The sequence below is a fragment of the Juglans regia genome, chromosome 14, assembly GCF_001411555.2.
Source record: "Juglans regia cultivar Chandler chromosome 14, Walnut 2.0, whole genome shotgun sequence".
In the NCBI taxonomy this organism is placed as follows: domain Eukaryota; kingdom Viridiplantae; phylum Streptophyta; class Magnoliopsida; order Fagales; family Juglandaceae; genus Juglans; species Juglans regia.
This window is the reverse complement of record NC_049914.1, coordinates 11,584,912-11,608,895: the sequence shown is the minus strand read 5'-3', so window position 1 is coordinate 11,608,895 and position 23,984 is coordinate 11,584,912. Positions and strand designations below refer to the sequence as shown.

Genomic DNA, 23,984 nt, shown 5'->3' with positions numbered 1-23,984 from the left:
CTGCGGTGTTTTTGGCAGAGACTATTTTCAATTGCCTTGAAAACTCGTTTCCAGACGCTCTTCCATCCCTAAATCATGATCTTACCTTTCAACTCAAAAGCTTATCGATCCAATTACAATTACAATGACATCCAAAGATCCATATTTCATTCTCGCCATTATTTTAAAAGATCTGATATTCACACTTTCTCAAAAGCAGCTAAACTCAAAATGCTAGTATGACTTCTAGATGTGCCTCCACTTTCTCAAGTTTGTAAAGCATTTCCAAGTCATTTACTTGAAAATAAGCTTTAACAACACTTAAAAAAAGACACTGTTAATTTCAACAAAACCCCGAGACCAACTCCCCCAACGTGACTCAACAATCTCAAAGGTTGAAAAGGGTTCACATGAAGCCATAAAGTTGACTTAAAGGAATACTTTATAATCAATTCAGAATCAATTCAGAAGGCATTCTCAATTTCGATGCATTCCTAAATTTCGGATCCAAACAGTTTCCGAAAATTCAGTAATTAATCAGGCTTATCATGGCTACAGAGAAATGTAAGCATTGGAAAGGTTTCCAAGTTTTGCAAGCCGTTGCTGTGAAGTGGTGGTAGATGACACAAATCAAAACCATACTTTTATGCGGTTCCAATTTGCTTGAGAGAGAGAGAGAGAGAGAGAGAGAGAGAGTAATACTTACAATCAATCATCTTAAATTATTGAACCACCAGGGTGGTCTGCCTCTCAGATATGCGACACTCAAGTAAAGGTCTATTTGAATAAACTATGAATTTCTCTATAAATAGCTCGATTCGAATGATCATTTACAGGCTATTTGGTCTCATTATAAAACAGAGACAAATCGGCAGATATATGTATTTCTAAGGGGGACTCCCCCTTCAAAACCCAAAGGTTTTAAACCAATGGGTTTAATTCCATCTATCCAGAACAAAATTACCATCTGCTGTACAAATTACCAGCACTGCACCTGCAGATCTTCAATGTGGGGGGGGATTGAACAGAAAAGCATGAACTGAACCTGTCAAACCAATGGTCATTAGAAGCACGGTTTATTAAGCCTAAACAGAAACATATGGAAATGACGTACAAGACCGGTAACTTACCAATTGTTATAACAAAAGGAGAAAACAAATTCTGCAGGTGCTAGCACAGTTTTCGCACTAGGCAATAACAATTTTCTTGATTTCTTCTGCCATGGATCATTAGACCACATTTGAAACTGCCAATCAATGCACACCAAAATGTTTGTCAACATTCTGACTACTAATCCTGAACTTCGTCCTAAGACCTATGCGACAGATCACTGGAAGTTATGTTTTCTATCCAGAAAAAGTTCAAATGCCGACAAAATAGGTCCAGTTTCTCTATTCGGAGTCTGATTCAATAGAGAGGTACAATCGCGGCCTTGAACGTTTTTGACGAGGAAATGAGAAAGGGCTATCTGATCGTTGTCTGCTTGACTTGTCGGTTCTACCGTCATTCATACCAAGAAGCAAAGAAGCTGCAGTAGGGAGGACAGAACATCAGCCTAACTATCAGAAAGGATAAACAGGGAAAAATGCACAAGACAGAAAAGGCAATATCATCTGCTTCCAAAATAAAATTCCCTGACGCTGCATTCACATGCAGATGCAGCAGGTTAAGATCAAAGACAGAAGAGTTTCTTAAATTCCAGGCTAAAACATCACACAATAAAAACAAAAAATAAATACACAAATGAGTAAACACTAACGTTGCATTCTGATGTCAAGATGTGGTATCAAATCCTGAGAGATATGTCTGGAGGAAAATTTCCAAAGCTACCAGAAAATCTCTCTAACCAAATTCCACCAGTGACCAGTTATGTCACAAAAAAAAAAAAAAAAGAACGTGCACTTGCATAAAAGATCACAGCTGAAGCATTTCTCCAAACAGCCTATCAGGATGTGATCTCTTAGTTAAGTCTGAAGCTAAATTAAAGTCAAATGGGAACATACCAGTGTCCGCCAAAGAATCCAAGGCACCCTCCTTGGATGATATTTGCTCTCTCGGATTCAAACCATTTGGAGATGCAGACTTGCCATTACTGCCACTGGCATGACCCCCAAGACTAAGAGATATCCAATCCTCAGTATGAACACCATTTGACACATCAACCCGATCTCTCATATCAGTCTGTACTGATGCATCTGAAGGTCTTGTGGGAAGAAATATTTGAAGCGACGGATCATCCCCAGCAAAACCCAAGGGATTATCAACTAAACCATCAATTATGTCAGTATCATCAGAGTGACCAATAGAAGGATCTGGTAGTAGGGTAGCAGATCCCATGGCAGTATCTGGAGCCAATGTATAGCCGTTCATTGAGGAAGAACAATTCATAGAGCCATGCTGCAAACCCACTAGGCCATCTGGCACATCTACATCAGAACTAAATAATTGAAAACCTGGGCCTGCTTGAGTTCCGGGAGGTAGTGACCAGAGAGGCATACCAAATTCATCATCATTAGTATTAAAAAGACCCAAGCATGAACTTCCACCCACACCAAGAGTAGGATCTTCTGGAAATGTTTCAGCAATCCCAGAAGGGGGAACAGAAAAGGTTACCCCACTAACATCAGTTGGATTGTTCTTGTAGACAGTTCCGGAAGATATCATTATGTCATCCTCTCCTTCTGAGTCACTCAGAACAATAACATCTGCACTCCCTATTGGTGCAGAGGAATTACGTCCAGGAAATCCACATGCTGAATCAACATTCAAAGACATCGAATCCATCTCGATCCCATTGGGGGTAGCAAAGTCAAAATTCCCACCTCCATCCTGATTTACACTTTGATCTTCACCATCCCTACCACTTCCAGTGGCACTGCTGCTCATTGGAATAACTTTCTGCTCATACTTTGCAAACCTTTCTTGTAATACATTCTCAGAAGAGGTGTTCATATCTTCAGGTTTGCTGACCTCCCATAAGCCATTACGATTCTTCCTTATTCCTAGTTTCAAACCAGTATGACCTTCTGAAATACCTTCATGTTTGATCTCCTTCAACATTTCCACTCTTGGTCTAACTGGTGTATCAGGGATACAAATAGTACCATCAGGAAAATGCCACTGCGCAAGATCACCCATATCTCTCCGTTCATTTTCATTTTTAGTCTTTACCCGCCAAGAGCCATCAGGCTTCACCTCAATCTCTGTTACGTCTTCTCCACAGAACTTCATCTGTACCACAAGAGAAGTACATAGTGTTAATTCATCTCATCAACATTTTTGTGACAAATAATTTCAGAATGCAAAAAAAAGGTAATACCATAGATGTAATACGATTGAAGTAAGGATCAATAATGATATTCTCCAACGCATAGTTCTTGAGACAGATGGGGCATTGCCACTGCATCCAAAATCCAATGTTCATTTAGACACATAAATAACTATAAAAAGGACCAAAAACAACAACAAAAAAAAACAAATATCCCATCATGTATTTGAGGCTTGCCTTTCTAGAACGTTGATTTAGCTCCACAAAGACCTCAAGATCAAAACAGCCCATGTGAGCACAAGGTTTGAATCTTCCAGCAACCTTCATTCTTGAACCACTCATCTATAAATTACATGAAAAAGTTAATAGTCATAAATTCCAAATGCCAATTACTAAAACCTTGGAATCAAGCATTTAAGTCATATAAAACTTCGAAACTGCTACAAAACTAAGAAAAGATAAAAACAAATGTATATTTATGACCAACATACCTAATATAAATTTTTCAAAATGGTGCGTGCAAATAATTTTATTTTTTTTTATAAGTAAACAATTATATTGATATGAATAGGCATAATAGCCCAAATACACAATAATTTTATTTTTTTTTATAAGTAAACAATTATATTGATATGAATAGGCATAGCCCAAATACACAAGATGGTATACAAAAGGTCACTATTCAGAGAGAAGCAATAGAAACAAGAAAATTATGAAAATCGAGGCCACGAAAATCTACAATTGTGGCCCAAAGAAAATGAGTGCTAACAAAAAATAATCGAAGTTCTTCTAGTGAGCGCTCCTTGTCTTCAAATGTCCGGTCATTTCTCTCCTTCCATAGGCACCACAGGATACAAATAGAGACCATTTTCCACACCATTGAGATTTATCCAGCTGGTCATGAGCTCTGTCACTGTGGCATGCATAACCCAAGCTAAGTCCATTCTATTAAACACTTCATTTCATAACTTTCCGGCCACCTCACAATGCAACAGTAAATTATCCACAGTTTCACTATTTTTCCTACACATGCAACACCAATCTATTATGATCACCTTACGTATCCGTAGATTATCCATCGTCATGATCTTACCTAATGTTGTTGTCCATACAAAAAATGCCGCTTGGGAGGCGCCTTGTTTCTCCATATTTTTCTCCATGGGAATTCCGTATTCTGTGGTTGTGTAAGAGACTTATAGAAAGAGCGGACCGAGAATGTAACTTTACCGGTGGGAATCCACCAATCTTGTCTACTCCTTGGGTTCTCGACATCATGGTGTATAGAAGACCAAAGAACTCCACAATGCTGCCAACTTTCCAATCTTGGGCGGCTCTAGTAAAATTCACGTTCCACAGGATTAGGTCCCCAGATAACTCCATGCAATTAGCCACTGAAGCATCTTTCTCACCTGCAATCCTAAAGACTGGTGGAAATGAATCCTTTAAGGCTTAGTCTCCACACCATAGGTCAGTCCAGAATTTTATTCTAGATCCATTGCCCAACACCATTCTTGTATGCCGATTAAAGATCCCCCACCCTCTTCGAATGTGTTTCCAAATTCCCACTCCATAAACCCCGTGAACCTCCCTAGTGCAACCCCCCTCGGGACCAAAAAAAGCCCCCATATTTGTAATCAATCACTGACTTCCATAGGACTTCCAGTTCCATAATATATCTCCACAACCACTTCCCAAGCAAAGCTCGATTGAAGATCCTCATATTCTAATGCCCAACCCACTTGAAGAGACTGGAGAACATACCTTATCCCACTTGACTAGATGATACTTGAATTCTTCTCCTATTACACTCCAAAGCGAATTACAATACAGCTTCTCAATACGGTTCACCACACTTGCTGGAATTGGGAATACAAATAAAAAAATACATTGGTAAATTAGAAAGAGTACTTTGGACAAGGGTGATCCTACCGCCTTTCGAGAGATATAATCTCCTCCAACCTACGAATCTGCGTTCAATCTTCTCCACCATTGAATCCCAAATCGATATATAGATCTTGCAACTGCCTCCAAAGGAAGACCAAGGTAGTTCAAGGCAAAGAGAGGAAACCTTACATCCAAGGATACTAGCCAACTGCCTGATGTTACAAACATTGCCAACTGGCACCAATTCTGATTTATCAAAGTTCACTTTCAAGCCGGATGCCGCTTCAAAACAAAGTAATAATGTCCTCAATGTTCGAACTTGGTTTTGTTCTGCCTATCTGCAAACAATAAATGAGATAGGTTAGTAGTGCCCCTAATAGGATCACCCACCGAGAATCCCTCAATTAAGCCACTATTCACAAGGCAAGAATCATTTTGCTAAGTGCCTCCATGACAAGAACAAAAAGGAGTGGGGACAAAGGATCTCCTTGTCTTAGGCCCCGAGAGCTATTAAAGAAACTATTCGGGCTACCATTTACCAATATTGAAAACCTTACCATTGAAATACACCATCTAATCAACGAGCACCATTTCTCCCCAAAACCACACCTCCCAAGTACATACAGTAAGAACTCCCAGTTAACATGATCATACGCTTTCTCCATATTTACCTTGCATAGGATTCCCAGGTGGCCAGATTTTAGCCTACTGTCTAGGCATTCATTAGCAATGAGAACTGAATCCAGAATTTGCTTATCTTTAACAAAAGTATTTTGGGGTTTTGAAATAATTCTCCCCAAAACCTTTTGGACGATTGACAAGCACCTTAGAAATAATCTTATATATCTCATTCACAAGGTTGATGGGTCGAAAATCCTTCACCTCCGAAGCCCCAATCTTTTTAGGAATGAGTGCTATAAATGTGGCATTAAGGCTTTTCTCAAAATTCCATACTAAAAAGAATTCTTGGAACACTTTCATCAAATCCACCCTCACCACATCCCAACAAGTTTGAAAAAATCCCATGGAAAAGCCGCGGGGCTCGGTGCTTTATCTTGAACCATTCTCCTTATCACGGTGTGGACCTCTAATTCCTCAAAAGGCCTCTCCAGCCACAAAACCTAATGTGGATCAATGGACTCAAAGGCTAGTCCATCGAGTTTTGGCACCATCCCACCTGTTAAGAAAGCAAGTGTTCAAAAAATCCTACAACATGTTCCCTAATCACAAGAGCCTCCATACATTCCACTTTGTCTATTTTCAACATCTCAATGGTTGTTAGTTCTCCTATGGGAGTTGTCCGATTTGTGAAAGAACTGTGTTACGGTCTCCTTTCAACCATAAAGCTCTTGATTTTTGAAGCCAAGAGATCTCCTCCAATAACACCACCCTTTCTAATTCTACCTTTTAACTCAGCCTTCAGAGATGCTTCGTCAATAAAAGAGTTTGCCCCTCCTGTGTCCTCTCTTCCTCTTGAAGCTTCTCTAGCATAGCCTTTTTACGATCTCCTACATCACCAAAAGATTGAATATTCCATAGCTTTAAATCATTTTTTAGAGCTTTCGTTTACCTGCAAAAATGAAGCTAGGAGTGCCATTAATCTGATAAGAATCCCACCATGCCCAACCCTTTCTACAAAACCTTCAGTTTTCAGCCACATTTTCAAACTTAAAATACCGACACCCACCTTGAATGCCTCCACAATCTAGTAATAATGGGAAATGATCCAAACATAAACGAGGCTACTCTTTTGACAAAGCCTAGGATAATGAGTTTCCCACTCTGATGATACTAAAAATCTGTCCAATCTAGACCACGTATGATTATCGGACCACGTATAAGCACCACCCACGAGAGGAATATTCATCGAACCCAAGTCGAAAATACACTCTGTCATCGCTGGTCGTAATCTACTGTCACCAGAACGTTCACTAGGAAATCTTGTAATATATCACCACCTATGCACCATGGTAGATTCCACCAGTTATGAATTCCAGCAAGTTCTTCCCATAGGATTCTTCTATTGTTGTTCATATTCAGCTCGTCAATACCAGCAAAAGCCCATAAATAATTATCATCAACATTCCTAAAGGAACATGCCACAATATACTCTCCAATAAATTCCTCCATTTTCTCCACCACACTTCTATCCCACATCACCAAAACACTTCCTGAAGCCCCGTCAAAAGCAAGATAAACCCAATCCATGTAAGTCAGCTCCATAAACTCCTGACAACTCTCCTGGGAATAAATTTCAGCTTAGTTTCCTGTAAACACACTTATGTCTGCCTTCCACTCACGAAGCATGTTTTTCACCCGAAGGCATTTATTTGCCACATTGAGCCCTCGGACATTCCAAGAAACAATCTGGGGCTTCATAAAGCTGGAGCTGACCTCCACCCTTTAGCTCTCTCTACTTGAACTTTAACTGCCCTCATAGTTTAGAGACCATGTTAGCCTCTTTAGCTCCCTTTGTTTTTTAGAATCTGACTTCTTCGACTGGCCATGTCCAACTTCAATGGTTGTTAGTAAAGCCATGAATTGTTCCTCAAAACCCTCACTCGATTCCAACACAGTGCTGGATCTCCTTTACTTTATGCAACACCCCATCAGAGACATTAACCTGGTCTGGCAGCAGGTATTTTAGTGTTATCAGATCTCCCCCGGTCCATCTCATCTCTGAATGTCCACTGGGTCTTCATCGGCACAACAAGATCTTCCACAAGGCAAATAAAGCTTCCATCCCCCTCAGAAGGGTCATTTGCAACAACTAGCAGCCGAGAAGACCCCACATCTTCCCCCCCATCCCTTTCTATCTCTGAAAATAGCACTCGGGGCTACTTTCATATAATTTAAGGAAACTATTGCTATCCTTGGGACCCCCTTCTCGCCCCACAATCCTAAAAAGGATAACAGAAGAAAAATACTTCTTATTTATAGTGTGCCAGGGAAATTGGCATTCAGGCATACCCAGTAACCCTAGAATTTTCTTGACCATTTGCCTCTTCGAATTTAAATGGCACACTTTGTCAACTCTTGTAACACTCCCAGCGCACAGCATGCAGCACATTTTTGTAATTAGAATTATAAAGAGAAGAAGGAACTTCAACATCCTCTTTATTCACCTCAAGCCTTTACACAACAAATCATTTTGTTATAAGCTGAAGGAAAACTTCCACAAAAAATCCTAAAATACCTTCTTTAATAGAGATGATACAGAAGAAACAAAGTGAGTAAATGACATCAGTCCATATACTTCACAAGGTAAATGGTACATTAAGCAAACCCTGGCATGGAATGAATATCCCATAATTTCCTTTTGTTTTTATTCAAGGAATAGGAGTAGCTATCCCATTTCGATGGCTAGGAATAGCTATTCCTATAAATGAGGAAAACAAAGGTGTTGAATTTTTTTTTTTTTTTTTTTTTATAGGTAAAAGTAAATTTTATTGAAATAAGAATAGAAAGAGAGTACCAAGGTGTTGAATTTTGTTGACAAGTATAGACGATTCTATTATTAAAAAAAAGGCAAAAGGCATAGCTCAAATACTCAGGACTAAAGAATTAAGAAAAGCTTTACATCTTTTCCAAAAAAAAAACTGTAGTACTTTTTGGTTGCCAGCCACCCAAAGCACAAAGTCATGGGGTGGTCAGACCACCCTCGAAACTAGTCTGACCACCCCCGTGGCTTTGTGTGGGTGGTTGGCCACCATGTCCAAAATGTTTTTGCACTCTTTAAGAAAATAGAAATTTTTGGTTGTTTTTTTTTTTTTTTTTGGAAAAAAATGGTCTTGGGAATTTTAAGAATTTTAATCACAATCTAGTGAAGACAGTGTTGTCACCAAACCAAAGAATAAATATACTTATTCCTAATCCTAAAAGAATATTAATACCCATTCCATATATTGAATGTACCCTTATGATAATTAGATATGGGATATAAATGACGATCCATTAATTTCTCCAAGCAGTTGAGCTGCTTCTTTCAAAAAACCTTAACAGAAACATCTCAAAGTACTTTGCATGATTAGGCCCTGTTTGGATTCAGAAAGTTTTTCACCTCATATCATCTCATCATTACAACTTTGTCAAATTTTCATACAAAATATAATAAACAATTCAACTTTTTCAAATCTCAATTCAACTTTTTCAAATCTCAAAACAATAATAATATTAAAAAATAATATTCTAACAATATTTTTTCAACTTTCATCTCTCATCTAAAACCATCTCATCTCATCAATGAATCCAAACCAGCCCCAAAGTGGTAAGAAAAAAATTATATTCATATACAAATTAAACGTCAAAAGACTATTCAGAAAAGAGAAGGGGAAAGTGTAATTTGAGAACCAAAAGAAACTAAATTCCTCCCTTAGCAGTTAAATTAATTTAGAAGCTTGTTGAACATTGACAAATTACCAATTTTTTAGACTTCATTTTATAGGTATATATTCTTTAGACAAATTACTATAATTTTAGACCAATTTTTTAGACTATATACAATGGAAAGAAATGAAATTTCAAATCAATAGCTCCTTTATTGAATGAAAGGAGAAATTAATAAAAGCAAATACATATTGTTTATTAATAAGAATGAAAGCTTCACTCATCTAAAAGATTTTTTTAAAATACAATCAAGATAATGCACTGGTGAAATGCTCGATTAGGCACTTTCATTTATCAGTCAACCGGTAGCATTAAGATAATTTCTTGGTATCTTGAGTCAAAATAATACAGAAGCATTGAGAAGAGAATCATTAACATGCATTAAAAAACCTAGTTCTTTATATTCCAACTGTGAGATAGAGACTCAGTTTGCAGCACATACACTAATAATATACTTGTAAAAAAATATTAAACAGTGTACTGCACTACCTAAATGTATTATATTCCCTGTGAGTACTGCCATACTCTTAACAAAATCAAAGAAAACATTTCCACTTCATCAACAATTCTGAAGAGCAACTTACTGGACACCGTAGATTGACACCAAAATAATCCGCAACAACTTCCACATCACTGTCACTGTCAGCATTATCTGTAGCTGTTCCACCGCCGAGGCGACAAACGCGAGAAAGAGAATCTTCAAAACGCTCACCATCAGACTCTTTGGGAATCATGCTGAGAATCTAGACGACCGAGGCAAAATAACATAAACTCAGATATTACTAAGAAAATGGTAGGTAAATTCCAAGCAACATAAATATCAGTTAAAAAAGTTTTACCAATGACTCAAAACGTGAAGAAAAAGAATATGAAACTTACAGAGAAATTATTCAAGCAAGACAATCATTCAACAAAACATGTCATAAGAAAACACAAAAAGAACAACCAAGGATGCCTCATCAGTGCACATAATGCTTGTCCTGAAGCATTATAGTTCAGGAAGTATCAGAACAAATAACATTTTTTTTTATATATAAGTTCAGAACACAGATAACATTTTTTTTTTATATAAGTTCAGAACAGATATCATGATCCCAGAACAAAAGAAAACTTCTTGTATTCAAAGTCAAGGACTGAGAACCTTAAAAAAATGTACCCTCAAGCCCATCTAGGAAATTACTGTATGAAGCTCATATGGTTTCACAATCAAGTTTTTCAGCTATACCTAACAGAACCAGAGAAGGGCAAGATGAAAAACCATAACATAACTATTGATACATTCCTTGGGATAAAAGGGAAAAAGAAAAAACCAGATATATGGCTGAGTATACATTGAAAAAGACACCCAGAGAGGTAGGATAGCACCATATTTACAAGAGTTTTATAAGCCTATCATTACTGGAAAAGTGTCCAGATGTGATATAGAAGAATGGATCAGGAAAAACAAACACTCGGTAGCATAAGTTAAAGATAGTACGATAAAGATATACAGCACTAGACCCAAGCACCAGCATACCATAGAAACAAATCAGAATATATCAAAAGGCTATAAAAGCTGAATGTGCCTCATCTCGTTCAGATCAGAATCAGTAGCAATAGCAACAAGAATTTTCTTGCTTTTTCTGTAAGTGATTTTATGATATACCCCATACTGAGTAGTGTGTATAGGATAGGATCCCACATTGCTTGGGCCTTACCTTAGGGTGTTACAAATAGAGTATCGTAACCAACCCCAACCAAGAGTGTGGGACTTGAGTTATGCCACATATGATGGAATAACCCAATGAGGATGTTGGGTATTTAAGGGAGAAATTGTGATTCACCTCACCAAGTAGTGAGTATATGAGGTGTATGGGGTCCTACATTGAAGTTCTTGCTCTTTATAAGGATTCAAACAGGGCTTCAATTGTACCATTGACTAGTCCTTTTGGAAAATCGCCTAAATGTGGCTTGGGCCTTCCCTTAGGGTGTTATAGATTTTCTTGCTTTAATTTACAGCAATTTGCTGGGATAATCAGATGCTTGCAAATAAAGAAATTTCAGATTAAGGCTCGGTATGGATTGAGAGGAGCTCTCAACCCATCTTATCTCATCATTACAACTTTCACAAATTCCCACACAAAATACAATAAACAATTCAACTTTTTCAAATCTCAAAACAATAATAATATTAAAAAATAAAATTCTAACAATATTTTATTCAACTTTCAACTTTCATCTCAACTCATCTAATCTCAAACTCACTATCCATATATAACCTAACTCATTTTATTGTTAGAGATGAAGTGAGAGGTAAGAAATAAAGGTGTGATACCCCCATATGATAAGAGAATAAGGTAGGTTGTGTATGGGATCCCACATTGCTTGGGAAGGAGAAGTTTTTGCTCTTTATTTTATTTTTTTGATAGGTAATAAGAGATTTTATTCCAAGTAAATAGGCAATAGCCCAAGTACTAAGGGAGTATACATGAGAATACACCTAAATACAAACTAAAGCAAAATATAATTAAAATAAAGCATTACAAGATATTCATGTCCTTCACTAGATTGTTCACCCAAAAATTTAAAGCTCTAAAGAAAAAAACCCTAAATTCCCCCATTGTGCGTTCACAATCTTCGAAGCACGTCCCATTTCTCTCCAGCCATAGGCACCAGAACAAACACAAAGGAATCATCCTCCATTCAGCTTTATTGCCTCCACATCCCGCAGCGCCTAGCCAACTAGCCAAGAAATCCACTACTTGAAAAGGCATCACCCAAGCAAAGCCTACCCTTGCAAATAACTCATTCCATAAAGCAGTCACCAGTTCTCAATGAAGAAACAGGTGATTAACTGATTCGCCATCCTTTTTGCACAAGCACCAATCCATCACATATAAACCCATTTTCCTCAAATTATCAGTTGTTAAAACTTTCTCCAGCGACACCAACCAGCAGAAGAATGCAACTTTACTGGGCACTCTAGCTTTTCAAATGCATTTCCAGGGGTATGTATTATTATCATGTCTATTTAACACCTTGTAATAGGAATTCACCGAGAATCTGGATTTATTATCATGAACCCACTACATCCTGTCCTCCCTGATCAGATCAATCTTCGAATCATAAAGTTTTACAAAGAAATCAGCAGCTTCACTCACTTCCCAGTCCTGTAAATCTCTAGTAAATTCCACATTCCAATTCAGCATGTTATTAGAGAATAAATATGAATCAGCCTCAGCAGCCCCTTTGTTTTCAGCAATCTTGAAAAGACTAGGAAATGCTAATTTAAGAGGTAAATCACCATACCAAACATCGTGCCAGAAGAGAATATTAGTCCCGCTCCCCACTTTGAAATTAATATTTTTAACAAAATCGCCCCATCCCAATCAAATGGATTTCCATAAACCCACCCCAAATACCCCTTTTATATCAATAGAACACCAATTCCCCCACATCCTTCCATATTTAGCATCTACAATCTGTCTCCACAATGCATTTCTCTCATTGTTGTATCTCCAAAGCCACTTCCCAAGAAGAGCTTTATTAAAAAGCTTTAGATTCCGCACACCTAAACCTCCACAAGACACCTGAGTACAAACCTTATTCCAACTCATCAAATGAAATTTTCGTTCCTCCCCAATGCCATCCCATAAGAAATTTCTAAAAATCCTCTCAATTTTTTTAACCACCCCTGCTGGAATAGGGAAAAGAGAGAGGTAATAAGTGGGTAAATTAGACAAGGTGCTTTTAATTAATGTAACTCTTCTCCCTTTGGACAAATATAGCTTTTTCCATCCAGCTAGTCTCTTTCAATCTTCTCAATCACCCCATCCCCAACAGCCACATATTTATGAGGAGCCCCAAAAGGTAACCCAAGATATTTCATGGGAAGAAGATACTTTACAATCCAGAATATTAGCAAAATTATAAATATTGCTCACGGGAACAATTTCAAACTTATTTAAATTGATTCTAAGTCCAAAGACAGCTTCAAAGCATAACAATAAAGCTCTTAAAGCACGAAGATGATCCTTGTTAGCATCACTGAAAATTAGAGTATCATCCATGAAGAGAAGGTGAGAAACCATGATGCATCCCCTAGAGACGTCTCCCACCTTGAAGCCCGACATAAAACCTCTTACAACTACCATTTCAATCATATGACTCAAGGCATTAATGATTAAGATAAAAAGGAAAGGAGATAATGGGTCTCATTGCCTTAATCCACGGGAGCTATTGAAAAAACCAGCCAAAGAGCCATTCACCAAAAAAGAGAACTTTGCCATCGAAATGCAATGTCTTATCCACGAGCACCATTTCTCCTCAAATCCAAATCTCCCAAGCAAGTAGAGAAGGAAATCCCAATTTCCATGATCAAAAGCCTTTTCCATGTCCAATTTGACTAAAATTCCAGATTGTCCCATCCTTTTCCTACTTTCAAAACACTCATGAGCAATTAATACCGAGTCAAGGATTTGTCTTCCCTTCACGAATGCATTTTGAGGCTTTGTTATAATCTTGTCCAAAACCACGCAAAGGCAGTTAGCTAGCACCTTAGAGCTGATATTGTAAACCCCATTAACCAAGCTAATAGGGCGAAAATCCCTCATATCAACAGCACTCACCTTTTTAGAAATAAGAGTTGTGAAAGTTGTATTAAAACTTTTTTCAAATTTTCTGAAGGAATGAAATTCATCAAAAACTTTCATAATATCATCCTTCACGATATCCTAGCAAGCTTGGAAAAATGCCATAGAAAAACCATCGGCCTTATCCTTGGACATGACCCTAACTACATTAAGAACGTCATCTTCCTCAAAAGGCCTCTCTAACCAAACTGCAGTAGAAGGATCCATGGGCCTCTCTTTATAATGTTCCAATGGGATTCTAATTGTATCATTGACTAGTCCTTTTAGAGTATAAGTCATGTGGTTCGGGCCTTCCATTGGGTTGTTAGAAATGGTATGAGTATATCCCAACCAGAAACGTGTGACTTGAGCCATGTCACCTACGACAGATGGGCCGAACGAGGATGTCGGAAATTTAAGAAGGGGAGATTGTGATACTCCATATGATAAGAGGATAAGGTAAGTGGTGTATGAGATCCGAATGAGAAGTTCTTGCTCTTTATAATGATCCAATGGGGCTCCAATTGTATTATTGACTAGTCCTTTAGGAATATAAGTCATGTGGTTTGGGCATTCCATTGGGGCGTTAGAAAGGTAAACATAATTTCACTCTATCAAGGAAAAATTATAAAAAATTAAATCATCGGACACACCAATAAATCAGATTTTATATGAAAGATTAATGATCAATGCATCATATATGCAATTTCTAACCACATGAACGGGCATCATGTTTTACTTTCATTTCAAGATAAATGACCATGCAGTTCCAAAGTACATCATTCCAAACTCCATCTCCAAAATCCCATAAAAATAGCATTCTAAAGTACTGCATGGCAATTTCCTGATCCAATACCAGAAGATACTGAAGGAACAAGCAATGTTACCTGATGAACAGTACGCCTCTTTACAATTCGAACACCTACACAGAATATGCGAGTATCACATCCTGTTAAGGAAATCTTATTAATTCCGTCTCTCGTGTACGACGTGATCTGACAAAAAAAAGTACAACAATAAATTAAATAAAAAATCAAAGGAAGAACCACAATAATTCTATATTAATCTTCTAATTGGAACATGTGATGTACTAATGAACCAAGTCTCAATCATGCACAGCATTCTCATAGAGGAATAAGCACATTAAGTGAACCATAACAAAGATGTTGAAAACTACAAGAAAAAGTTTCTATCTAGGACAGGTAGATACTCACAATTGGACCATCATCACGACCATTAGCTCCAAGCAGCTGTGAGCCAGGTCTATTGATTGCACGTACAGGCATGCCTATAGGTGGGTTATAGGCATATACAAGACATGAACAAAAGTTATGATTTAAACAGAACCTAAAGGCACAATCATTCACCATACACTAATGCAAAAAATGCAAAGTTTTTTACTAGATCCCCATACCATTAACTTGAAGATCTGCATATTGCGGCCACTGCATCCTAAATGGAACCTTGTCATTCAGAAGCATACACCAGGCCTAGTGAAGTATCATTATGCACAAATCAACACAACTATAAGTGAATAGGTCATGAGTTCATTGCATGTTATTTTATACAATAACTATGGTGTAAAATCCATCATTGGCTAAACAATCAAACCAACCTGAACATCATATTCTTGTTTTGCCAATAAGTCCTTGTCAGCCCTCGTGAGTTGAAACGTTTTCTCCAGACTTTGCACAGGGTTTGTACTAGATAAATCACAAAAAGGATCAAGACAAAAAGGTAAATATAAAGTGATAACAGGGAAGTGATGATAACAAGACTTTGCACAGGGTTTGTACGAGACAAATCACAAAAAGGATCAAGACAAAAAGGTAAATATAAAGTGATAACAGGGAAGTGATGATAACAAGACTTTGCACAGGGTTTGTACGAGACAAATCACAAAAAGGATCAAGACAAAAAGGTAAATATAAAGTGATAACAGGGAAGTGATGATAACAAGTGAAGATTGCCTTAAAACTCCCAGGACGATGTGAAGCTATGTTCACAATATGACCAGATTAAATTTGGGAAGAAAATGAAGCCAGATTTTAATGGCATCTTTCATTTAGCTCAGTGAACAGAATCAAAATCAATCCTGTTACATCCCTGGCTTAAACAGCTAACATTTTATTTGGAAGCACTAGAATGACTCGTGATTAATAGGTAATTACAAATAGGCATATTGTGTCACAAAAAATAAAAAAATCAAAAACAAAATTAGCAGAAAAACTATTTCTGAACCAAATCTAATGTTGTAGTCAAGGAGAACAATACGTCTGCATAACTACAATCATTTTCTTTCTTTCCTTCTTTCTCTTTTTCCTTTTTTTTTTTTTTTTTTTTTTGAGCACTACAATCCTTTTCTTTTTCTTTCAACAATTAAACTGAGTTCCTACTTCCAACTTTCTCCACTTCCAAATTATCAATAAAGACCCAACATCAGAGGAAAGATTAAAAACTGCCTGACCCACTCACCCATCAGTTGGAATATTTGTAGTAGTCAACTTCAGAGGATATAAAGGGTTTGCCACTGTAACCCAAAAGCTGTATACAAATTAACACATTAGAAAAATTATAAACACAAAAGGAGCAGAAGTTCATAAAACGCAAGTTGCACACCATAACAAGGGGGCAGGGGGAGGAAGAACAACTAGGTTACACACGACAACTTAATGCACAGTGAGGTAGCATGCAAATACTATTGACTTTAGCACATCAAGTTACAGTTGAAAGTGAGTACAGCAGAGAATCCTAAAAACTAGTAAGATGGCTTAAACCCAAACAGCTCTACTTCTACATCAAGCCATATCCAAAACCAATACCATCCAAATTAAACACCCACCAGCTCAACTCATCATCTCAAATGTCACAGCCTCTTATTCACCCATGGGTCATATCTACATTAACAATGCCAGAATTTTTCTTGATAGGTAAAGGAGGTGAGCAACACGAGGGGTCTCCCATGAGGTCACCCATCCAAGTACTACTCTTGCCCAAGCACGCTTAATTGCAGAGTTCTGATGGGATTCGGTGCATTAGTGCTAGTATGAACGCACCCACCATAATTTACATAACACAAAACTTTGAATATATAAATAAATCATAAGTACCGAGTTTCCTGCTTCCACTTCCACCGACCAATAGGCACTTTTGCACATCATCACTTGCACAATTCTATTTTAAGCAATCTCGAATCCGGACAGCCTAGCACATGTATTAACCGTAATGTCTGGTCAAAATTTTTAGAACTTCTTCCTAATTAACCCGAGTTTTCAATTGAGAAATAGAGTGACTGCATCAGAGGATCCCTATTGTACCATATCTCATCCAGTTTTTACACCCACACAAGAAAGCTATTATTGCTCAATCCCCAACCAACTTTCTAATTTAAAAATAATTCACAACTTGTATGATACTTTTCTAACATGCATGTGAAAGGTTCTACAACTAAATGAGAGAATGCTGATGGCTGGATCAAACATGATAGGCCTTTAATTGCACACTGGTCGGAACTTAAAAATGTTTGGGATATGGCTATTATAAATAATAAAGACCAACTGAAAGCAAGTACATAAGAACCACAGGTCACATAAAATATAAAAAAAATTACATGATATAATAAACTCATGCATGCGCATATTTAATACATGAATTACCCCCCTCCCCTCATGAAAAAAACAAAATCCTAACAACAAAAGAAAAAATGATGTTGCCATCAGGTATAGTAAAGACCGAAATAGTCACATGCCAAGGAAAAAAGTCATTTGAGTGCCCACCTCCCCATATACAGTACAATAAACAAAAATGAACATGATATACATACGGGTCAGCACGACTCAGTCGACAAAGTTCACAATAAAACAAGTCAGGAACTTGGGGATTCACTTCCGTAGGTTTCTCCATAATTATAACACAACCAATGTGTTGCCACACATGGCATCTCGGATCCTCGCACTGCCAATTACAAAAGGGTGACAATAAAAGGCATTACCAATCAATTGAAGAAGTTAGGAGGAATTGTTACTCACATATTTATTATTTATATCATTCTGAAAGAAATTGAACAACCTAAATGCAATCCAAAATATCAAATATACCTTGATCATTGACTCTGACTCCAATGAATTCCCACAAAGGCAGCGAAATTTTGTATCCGATTGAAACTGGTCATCAATCTCCGCTTTAACTATCACATTACTACTATCTGAGATACCTTGTCCCTTTGATGCTAAATCGGTAGCCCCAGAGACCTGCATTTTTCTGGGGAAAAAAGAGACATGTAATTCAAAGAGTGGGAGGTGGAAAAAATTAAGAGTTAAGTACCACTGAGTAGACAGAAATCATTATGAAGCATAAACTACGGCAAGATTAGAAACCAATACATGGGATAGCTGTGAGAATGATGCATCATAACATTTTACAGAACTAAAACAAAGTATGAGTAGAAATAAAAGCACGCCATCATTAACTTGCCAATAAAAACAATGAAGAAAAGTATCGAATAGAGAAGACGAACCTAAATATGTCATCTACAAGTTTCGCCGCCTGTTCCTTTCCAACACCATTCTTTGGCCACATTTTTGAAACTGTAAAAAAATAACATTTGACTTAATTTTTTCTCAAACTGATCAAAAGCAAATTCAAATTTAGGAATCACGAAACTAGGCAAAAAATTGGAAGAATATAAGTGCATAGTGAGAATCAACATGATTCAAAGATGACCGACACATTACAGATAAGACACGTGCATTCAACTTCCCCGCCACCAATAGAAGAAATAAGGCACACCACAACAATTTAAAACACCCGAAGCAAAGTAACATGAGGAGCAAAGTTGGTTGCATGAGCACAAAGATCTCATCATAAGAGAGATACAGATCTGGAAAATGAATTGAAAAAAGGGACCAAAAAGCAAAACTTGATTCTATGCCATCAATGGAGAGGGAGAATTAAGTTTGTTCAAAGAAAGAGGCTTGTCTCCAACATCTTGAGATTCTACGATATCAGGATCATAATTGCTACAGGTTTGTATATTGGTCACAAGATTCTAAATAAAAGTAACAGGACAAATAAGAACCTACTCAAATACTACTAGCCACCACAGGGGGAAAGCATCGGGGAGACATGTCACAAGTACAAAAAAAGCAACAAATCTTTGCAATGCAGAAGATTGAATCAAAAGGTTAATCAAGCATCGCAGAAATTTCCACTAAGCTTTTATGAGTGTTATTCAATATAATCAGTATAAATTTGTGACATTTTCCCACAACATATAAAAGGACAACATAGAGGATCGTAGGAAAGTTAAAAAAAGAAAATACATAAAAAACATGTGAGTTCGGTGGAAACAATATATCCAGTTTAGCTACGGAAGAATACTATGGAAGAAGGCTTATACCTGGCTCCTCAGAGAGAACAGCTAATATCCGGTCAACAAGGTTCTACACACAATAAATCATGGACAAGTCAAATTATTAAATCGAATCAGAAGACTAAAAGAGACAATAAAAATTATTCTAATGCATGGTCTCATAAATCAATCGGCAATGAATCAGTGAGACTAGGGCTAAACCTTTTTCCAATTTAATATCATCTCAGCAGAAAACCCAGCGAATTTATATCCACAAATAACTATCCTTCTAGACTGTTACAAATTAAGCAAGCTCCTATTGGTGGTGCAAAGGCAGCAAGTGAAAGAAAGATAAATGGAAAGATTCCAAACTAAGTGAGCTTTTTTTATTCTACATATTAAAAAAATACACAATGTAGGTGCAAAACTTAAAAACCCATTTCATTAGTTGATGTAATTACATCATTAACTAAGGAAATGGGTTTATAAGTAGCACCAAAAGAAGTAATTCTGGCATCTCACCTGCTTCTTCCCCTGCTTTGAAAGACCCAACTGAGTGAGAACATCCTTGAGCTCTTTTATTCGAAAATATGCCAATTTATCCTACAAGGGGAAACAAGAAGCTGATATAAAAATCACTCCAATGAGAGAACACCGACCAACAATCTAAAAATACCCTATCCAAAGCTTGCAGGTAATAGTGACACCAAAAGCACACAGCATTTGAACAGAAACCCAAAAATAGAACATCTATTTCCTTTCCAGGTTTAAGGTCAAGTATACTTAAAGCTAACAATAGCAAAATCCAAAAAGACCCTTAACCACGTAGATTCCAGCCATTCTTCTTTCCCACACTAACAGTATATGCTTCAATTTTGAAAGAAATCAATACCACAACTTGTTCACAGTGAAAAGTTGCATATTTGCAAGCACACCAAGACAATGACAGGGAGAGAGAGATTAACCCAGAAACTCCAAATCTACAAACAATGCATCATCTTCTGCGAGACCAGTATAGTAAATTATAATATCGAGAAGACGTCTAAATGATACAAAATCAGAGTTCGACAAAGGGGAACGAGAAAGAGTCCCCAAAATACATTAGATAGAGGAGGACTTATTCAATCACATACTATAGGCTCCAAGATATGGTGCCCAAGCATGCATTGCTTCAAACAAAAAAAAGTAGTTAATAAGTTCATTTTCTAATGGACACTCAAAGGTTGCGATTCAGACTCCGGAAGTTATTCACAGGACGATGACATGGCATTTGGTCCAAGAAAAATAAACATGAAGTAAATAAGTTGACAAAATTTATCATATTTCCTAATAGGATTTCTTCAAATTAGAATTATTGAAGCAGCAAAGAGGCTGCATATATTGCATGTTGAAATTTTGAGGACAGTTAGAAGACTAATTTTTCGGGACATCTTTTTCTTTTCTTTTTTATTTTGATTAAGTTTGGGACATCTTGAATGCATGTTAAAAGCTCTATGAGACACCTTATTTGCTGCTAAACAAAATAAAAAAGAGGGGGGCAACAGAAAACTAACACGAGTGATGTAATCATTTATATTAAAAAAGCATAACAAACTACAATTATATAAATACTTTATGGGTGATAATTTACTTATTCACATTCCTGCAATATTTCCCTTTCCTTTCCTTTCCTCTCATAACTAGCATCACGCGCACTCTATAGGAACTGACAAACAATACCTTTGATCAATCAGCAAGTAAAGCCATTTGAGTTTACAACAAAATCCAATATTAAAGTTAGTATTTGCAGACTAGCAACCAAATCAAACATGTGCTTGCGCCTCGATCAGTATGTGCCAAAACTGCTCTATCTTAAGCTACTTTCACTAGGAGAGTCACCACTACACCATTGCATTAACTTGTTCTCAACATTCTCAATAGCAAGAAAAATGTTACGTACTAAATTCTCAAGATTCTCAATAGCAAGAAAAATGTTACTTACTAAATTCTCATTATGCTGATATAGCATTGTCCATCAACCTTTGAATTCTTTTTGTTAAACAAAATCTGATTCAATGTTCAGTGCCAACAGTGGAATGGAAATAGGATTGGGTGTGGCAGTATAAACTCCAACAGAAAATTAACTATTCTACACAATTGCATGATTCCATAGCATACCTCGAAAATAACAGTAATAAAATCAACACAAACATAATCGACTGGTATTTTTTAATAAAAAATAATCAACCGGTAAATTGTAGAAGTTCAAAAACTATATAAAGGGAAATATTAGAACAAAAATTAGCTCAGAGTGGCTAAATACCTTACAACTAGCTGCCAAATCCATTTCTTTTACGCCAAAAAAAAATTAAGCCCAAGCCAGTACAAAGCCTGAAGCCGGAACCACGGATTAACAGCACTACAGAGCAAACCAATAAAACCAGCGAAAGTCTCCCAGGAAAAAAACAATCGATCTGGTACAAAAACATACCCAAAGCTAATCAGATTTCAAAACTAAATCACAGAATTACCGAAGGTGCAAAAAAAGAAACGAAACCCACGAATTCCGCCAAAAAACCCGAAATCGAAACCAGATGTACCGAGAAACGATGGGAATCTTTACGTGCGTGATGGAATTGAAGGCTGATGGTGTAGAATAGGGTTCGGAAAAAAGGGCCGCGCCGACTTTTTCTTTTTTTGTGCCCTTTCCCACTCGTCCCCGTCCTGTTGTTTGTGATTAGCGTTTCCTTTTTGACCGAGACCCACCACTTCCCCAACCAGGAAATCCCCAACTACGACGTTCGGACCTATCCACCATTTCCAATCCGATTTTTTCACGCGGACAAGTCCGGGTTGGGTTTCGGTGCGCTCACGTGTAAAAAGATTGTCTTACACGCCTTATGCAATTATTTTACTTTTAAGCTAACGTGGTAGTGCATATAATTCTTGTTTTTATTAAATAATAATATATCAATTAAAGTGGAATTAAAAACGGGATATAAATATAATATATATAATCACTCAATTTGTGATATTATTAATAGAGATTTTATAAAAATAAATTTATAAATTATTATAGATAGAGATGTCACAAAAATAAATTTATAAATTGACGTAACGTGATGTATACGTTAAATTATAAAATTATTTTTATTATAAAATAAATTTAACAACGTATTTTATGAAATTGTGTCAATATATGAGTTTATTTTTATAAAAAAAAAAATTATAATTGTATCACTTCTTAGACAGCTTCAATAACAAACTGTGATGCATAAAACCTTTAAAGCAAAAAGAATTTGGTTCAACCCAAGCACAGCAGGACAACAAGCGAGTCCCGCAAGATCCAAGTTGCCAGGCTTTTTATTTTTTCTCTTTTTTTTAAAATGATTTTCTAATTTCTTTTAAATGTAGAACTCCATCGATGTATTAACAAACTGTTAATAATATAATAAAAAGAAAAATGCTTGGTCTATATATAAATTTATAAATTAACGTAATTTAATATAATTTATCTTCTTTTTATCATATAAAATATATTTGATGTATTATATCAAATCACGTCAATTTATTAACTATCTTCTATAAAATTTTAATTTTGCTCTTAATCTTTAGTCTTCAGGAGGATTTGAGAGACATTTTTTATTTTAGATGAAAGTTTAAAATATTATTTTGTTAATCTTATTATTATTTTAAAATTTTAAAAAAATTAAATTTTTTATTATATTTTATTTAAAAATTTAAAATAAAAATTATAATAATAAGATAAAATAAAAATTATGTATCTCACCCCACTTGTCAAACCTATCCTTCCAATTAGGAATTAACTTTACTGCAAGGGTCTACTTTACTCATGTAGGTCTTCAATCTCAAAATGGAACCGACATCAAAGATTCAACGATGGTAGAAGGTGTAATACGGGGAATAATCTTTTGTTGGGTACCTCCAAAGATTATCAAATTGGTGGCGTGATCTAAAAGGTAAAAGAAAAGTCCACCAACCAGTCAATATTTAATAAGAAGAAAAACAAAAACAGGCCACGGCACTCCAGAGTCAAACAAATGTGGGGAGAATACCGAGGTGATCTAAGGGCCAAGCCTATAATTTTTTAAAAAAATTTATTAAAAAAATGAGAGCATATTTTACTTTAGAAAAACCTGTGTTATTTCTCGGGTTTGTGAAAATAGAGTTTAATTGGAAGATATTTACAAAGAAAATTAACTAAGATGTATATATATAAAATAATAACACACTTTCTATATTGTTATGTCTCTCTACGATATAAAGGTATTTCCTACGCACACTTAGGGCTACAACCCGACTAAAACCGTTTAGTATCTGGGCCCGACAACCCGCATGATTGTGGAAACAACTTAGCCCAGCCCGACCCGATATCGGGTCATCCTGTTCTTAATGTTTTCTTGCAAGAAAAAGGCTGCAACAAATGTACACTCGAACAAGGAGCAAACAAGTCCGAAGCTATTGAAAGGGCGAAAAATGCAATATCAGGTGAAGAACATCAAGTCAG

General features: G+C 36.5%; 1 protein-coding gene and 1 pseudogene across 3 annotated transcripts; both read right to left on the bottom strand.

Moving 5' to 3' along the window:
* Positions 1-681: 681 nt before the first annotated feature.
* Positions 682-22,225, bottom strand: LOC108990085 (E3 SUMO-protein ligase SIZ1-like). 3 transcript variants are annotated; one of them, XM_018963935.2, is made up of 18 exons: positions 22,057-22,225; positions 21,780-21,930; positions 20,000-20,080; positions 19,526-19,568; positions 18,644-18,713; positions 18,225-18,387; positions 17,951-18,081; positions 16,603-16,671; positions 15,743-15,830; positions 15,542-15,617; positions 15,342-15,415; positions 15,015-15,122; positions 10,102-10,260; positions 3,485-3,589; positions 3,299-3,379; positions 1,983-3,210; positions 1,110-1,507; positions 682-1,024 (listed from the first exon to the last, which is right to left on the bottom strand). In XM_018963935.2, the coding sequence occupies exons 2-17, from the start codon at positions 21,801-21,803 to the stop codon at positions 1,371-1,373; spliced, it is 2,637 nt and encodes an 878-aa protein (XP_018819480.1). In that variant the 5' UTR covers positions 21,804-21,930; positions 22,057-22,225; the 3' UTR covers positions 682-1,024; positions 1,110-1,370. The 3 variants fall into 3 exon arrangements, with proteins under 3 accessions (XP_018819480.1, XP_018819481.1, XP_018819482.1); XM_018963936.2 differs by having other exon boundaries at positions 750-1,024; positions 22,018-22,221; XM_018963937.2 differs by having other exon boundaries at positions 750-1,024; positions 22,080-22,221.
* LOC118344621 lies at positions 17,066-17,185 on the bottom strand (annotated as a pseudogene).
* Positions 22,226-23,984: the final 1,759 nt, after the last annotated feature.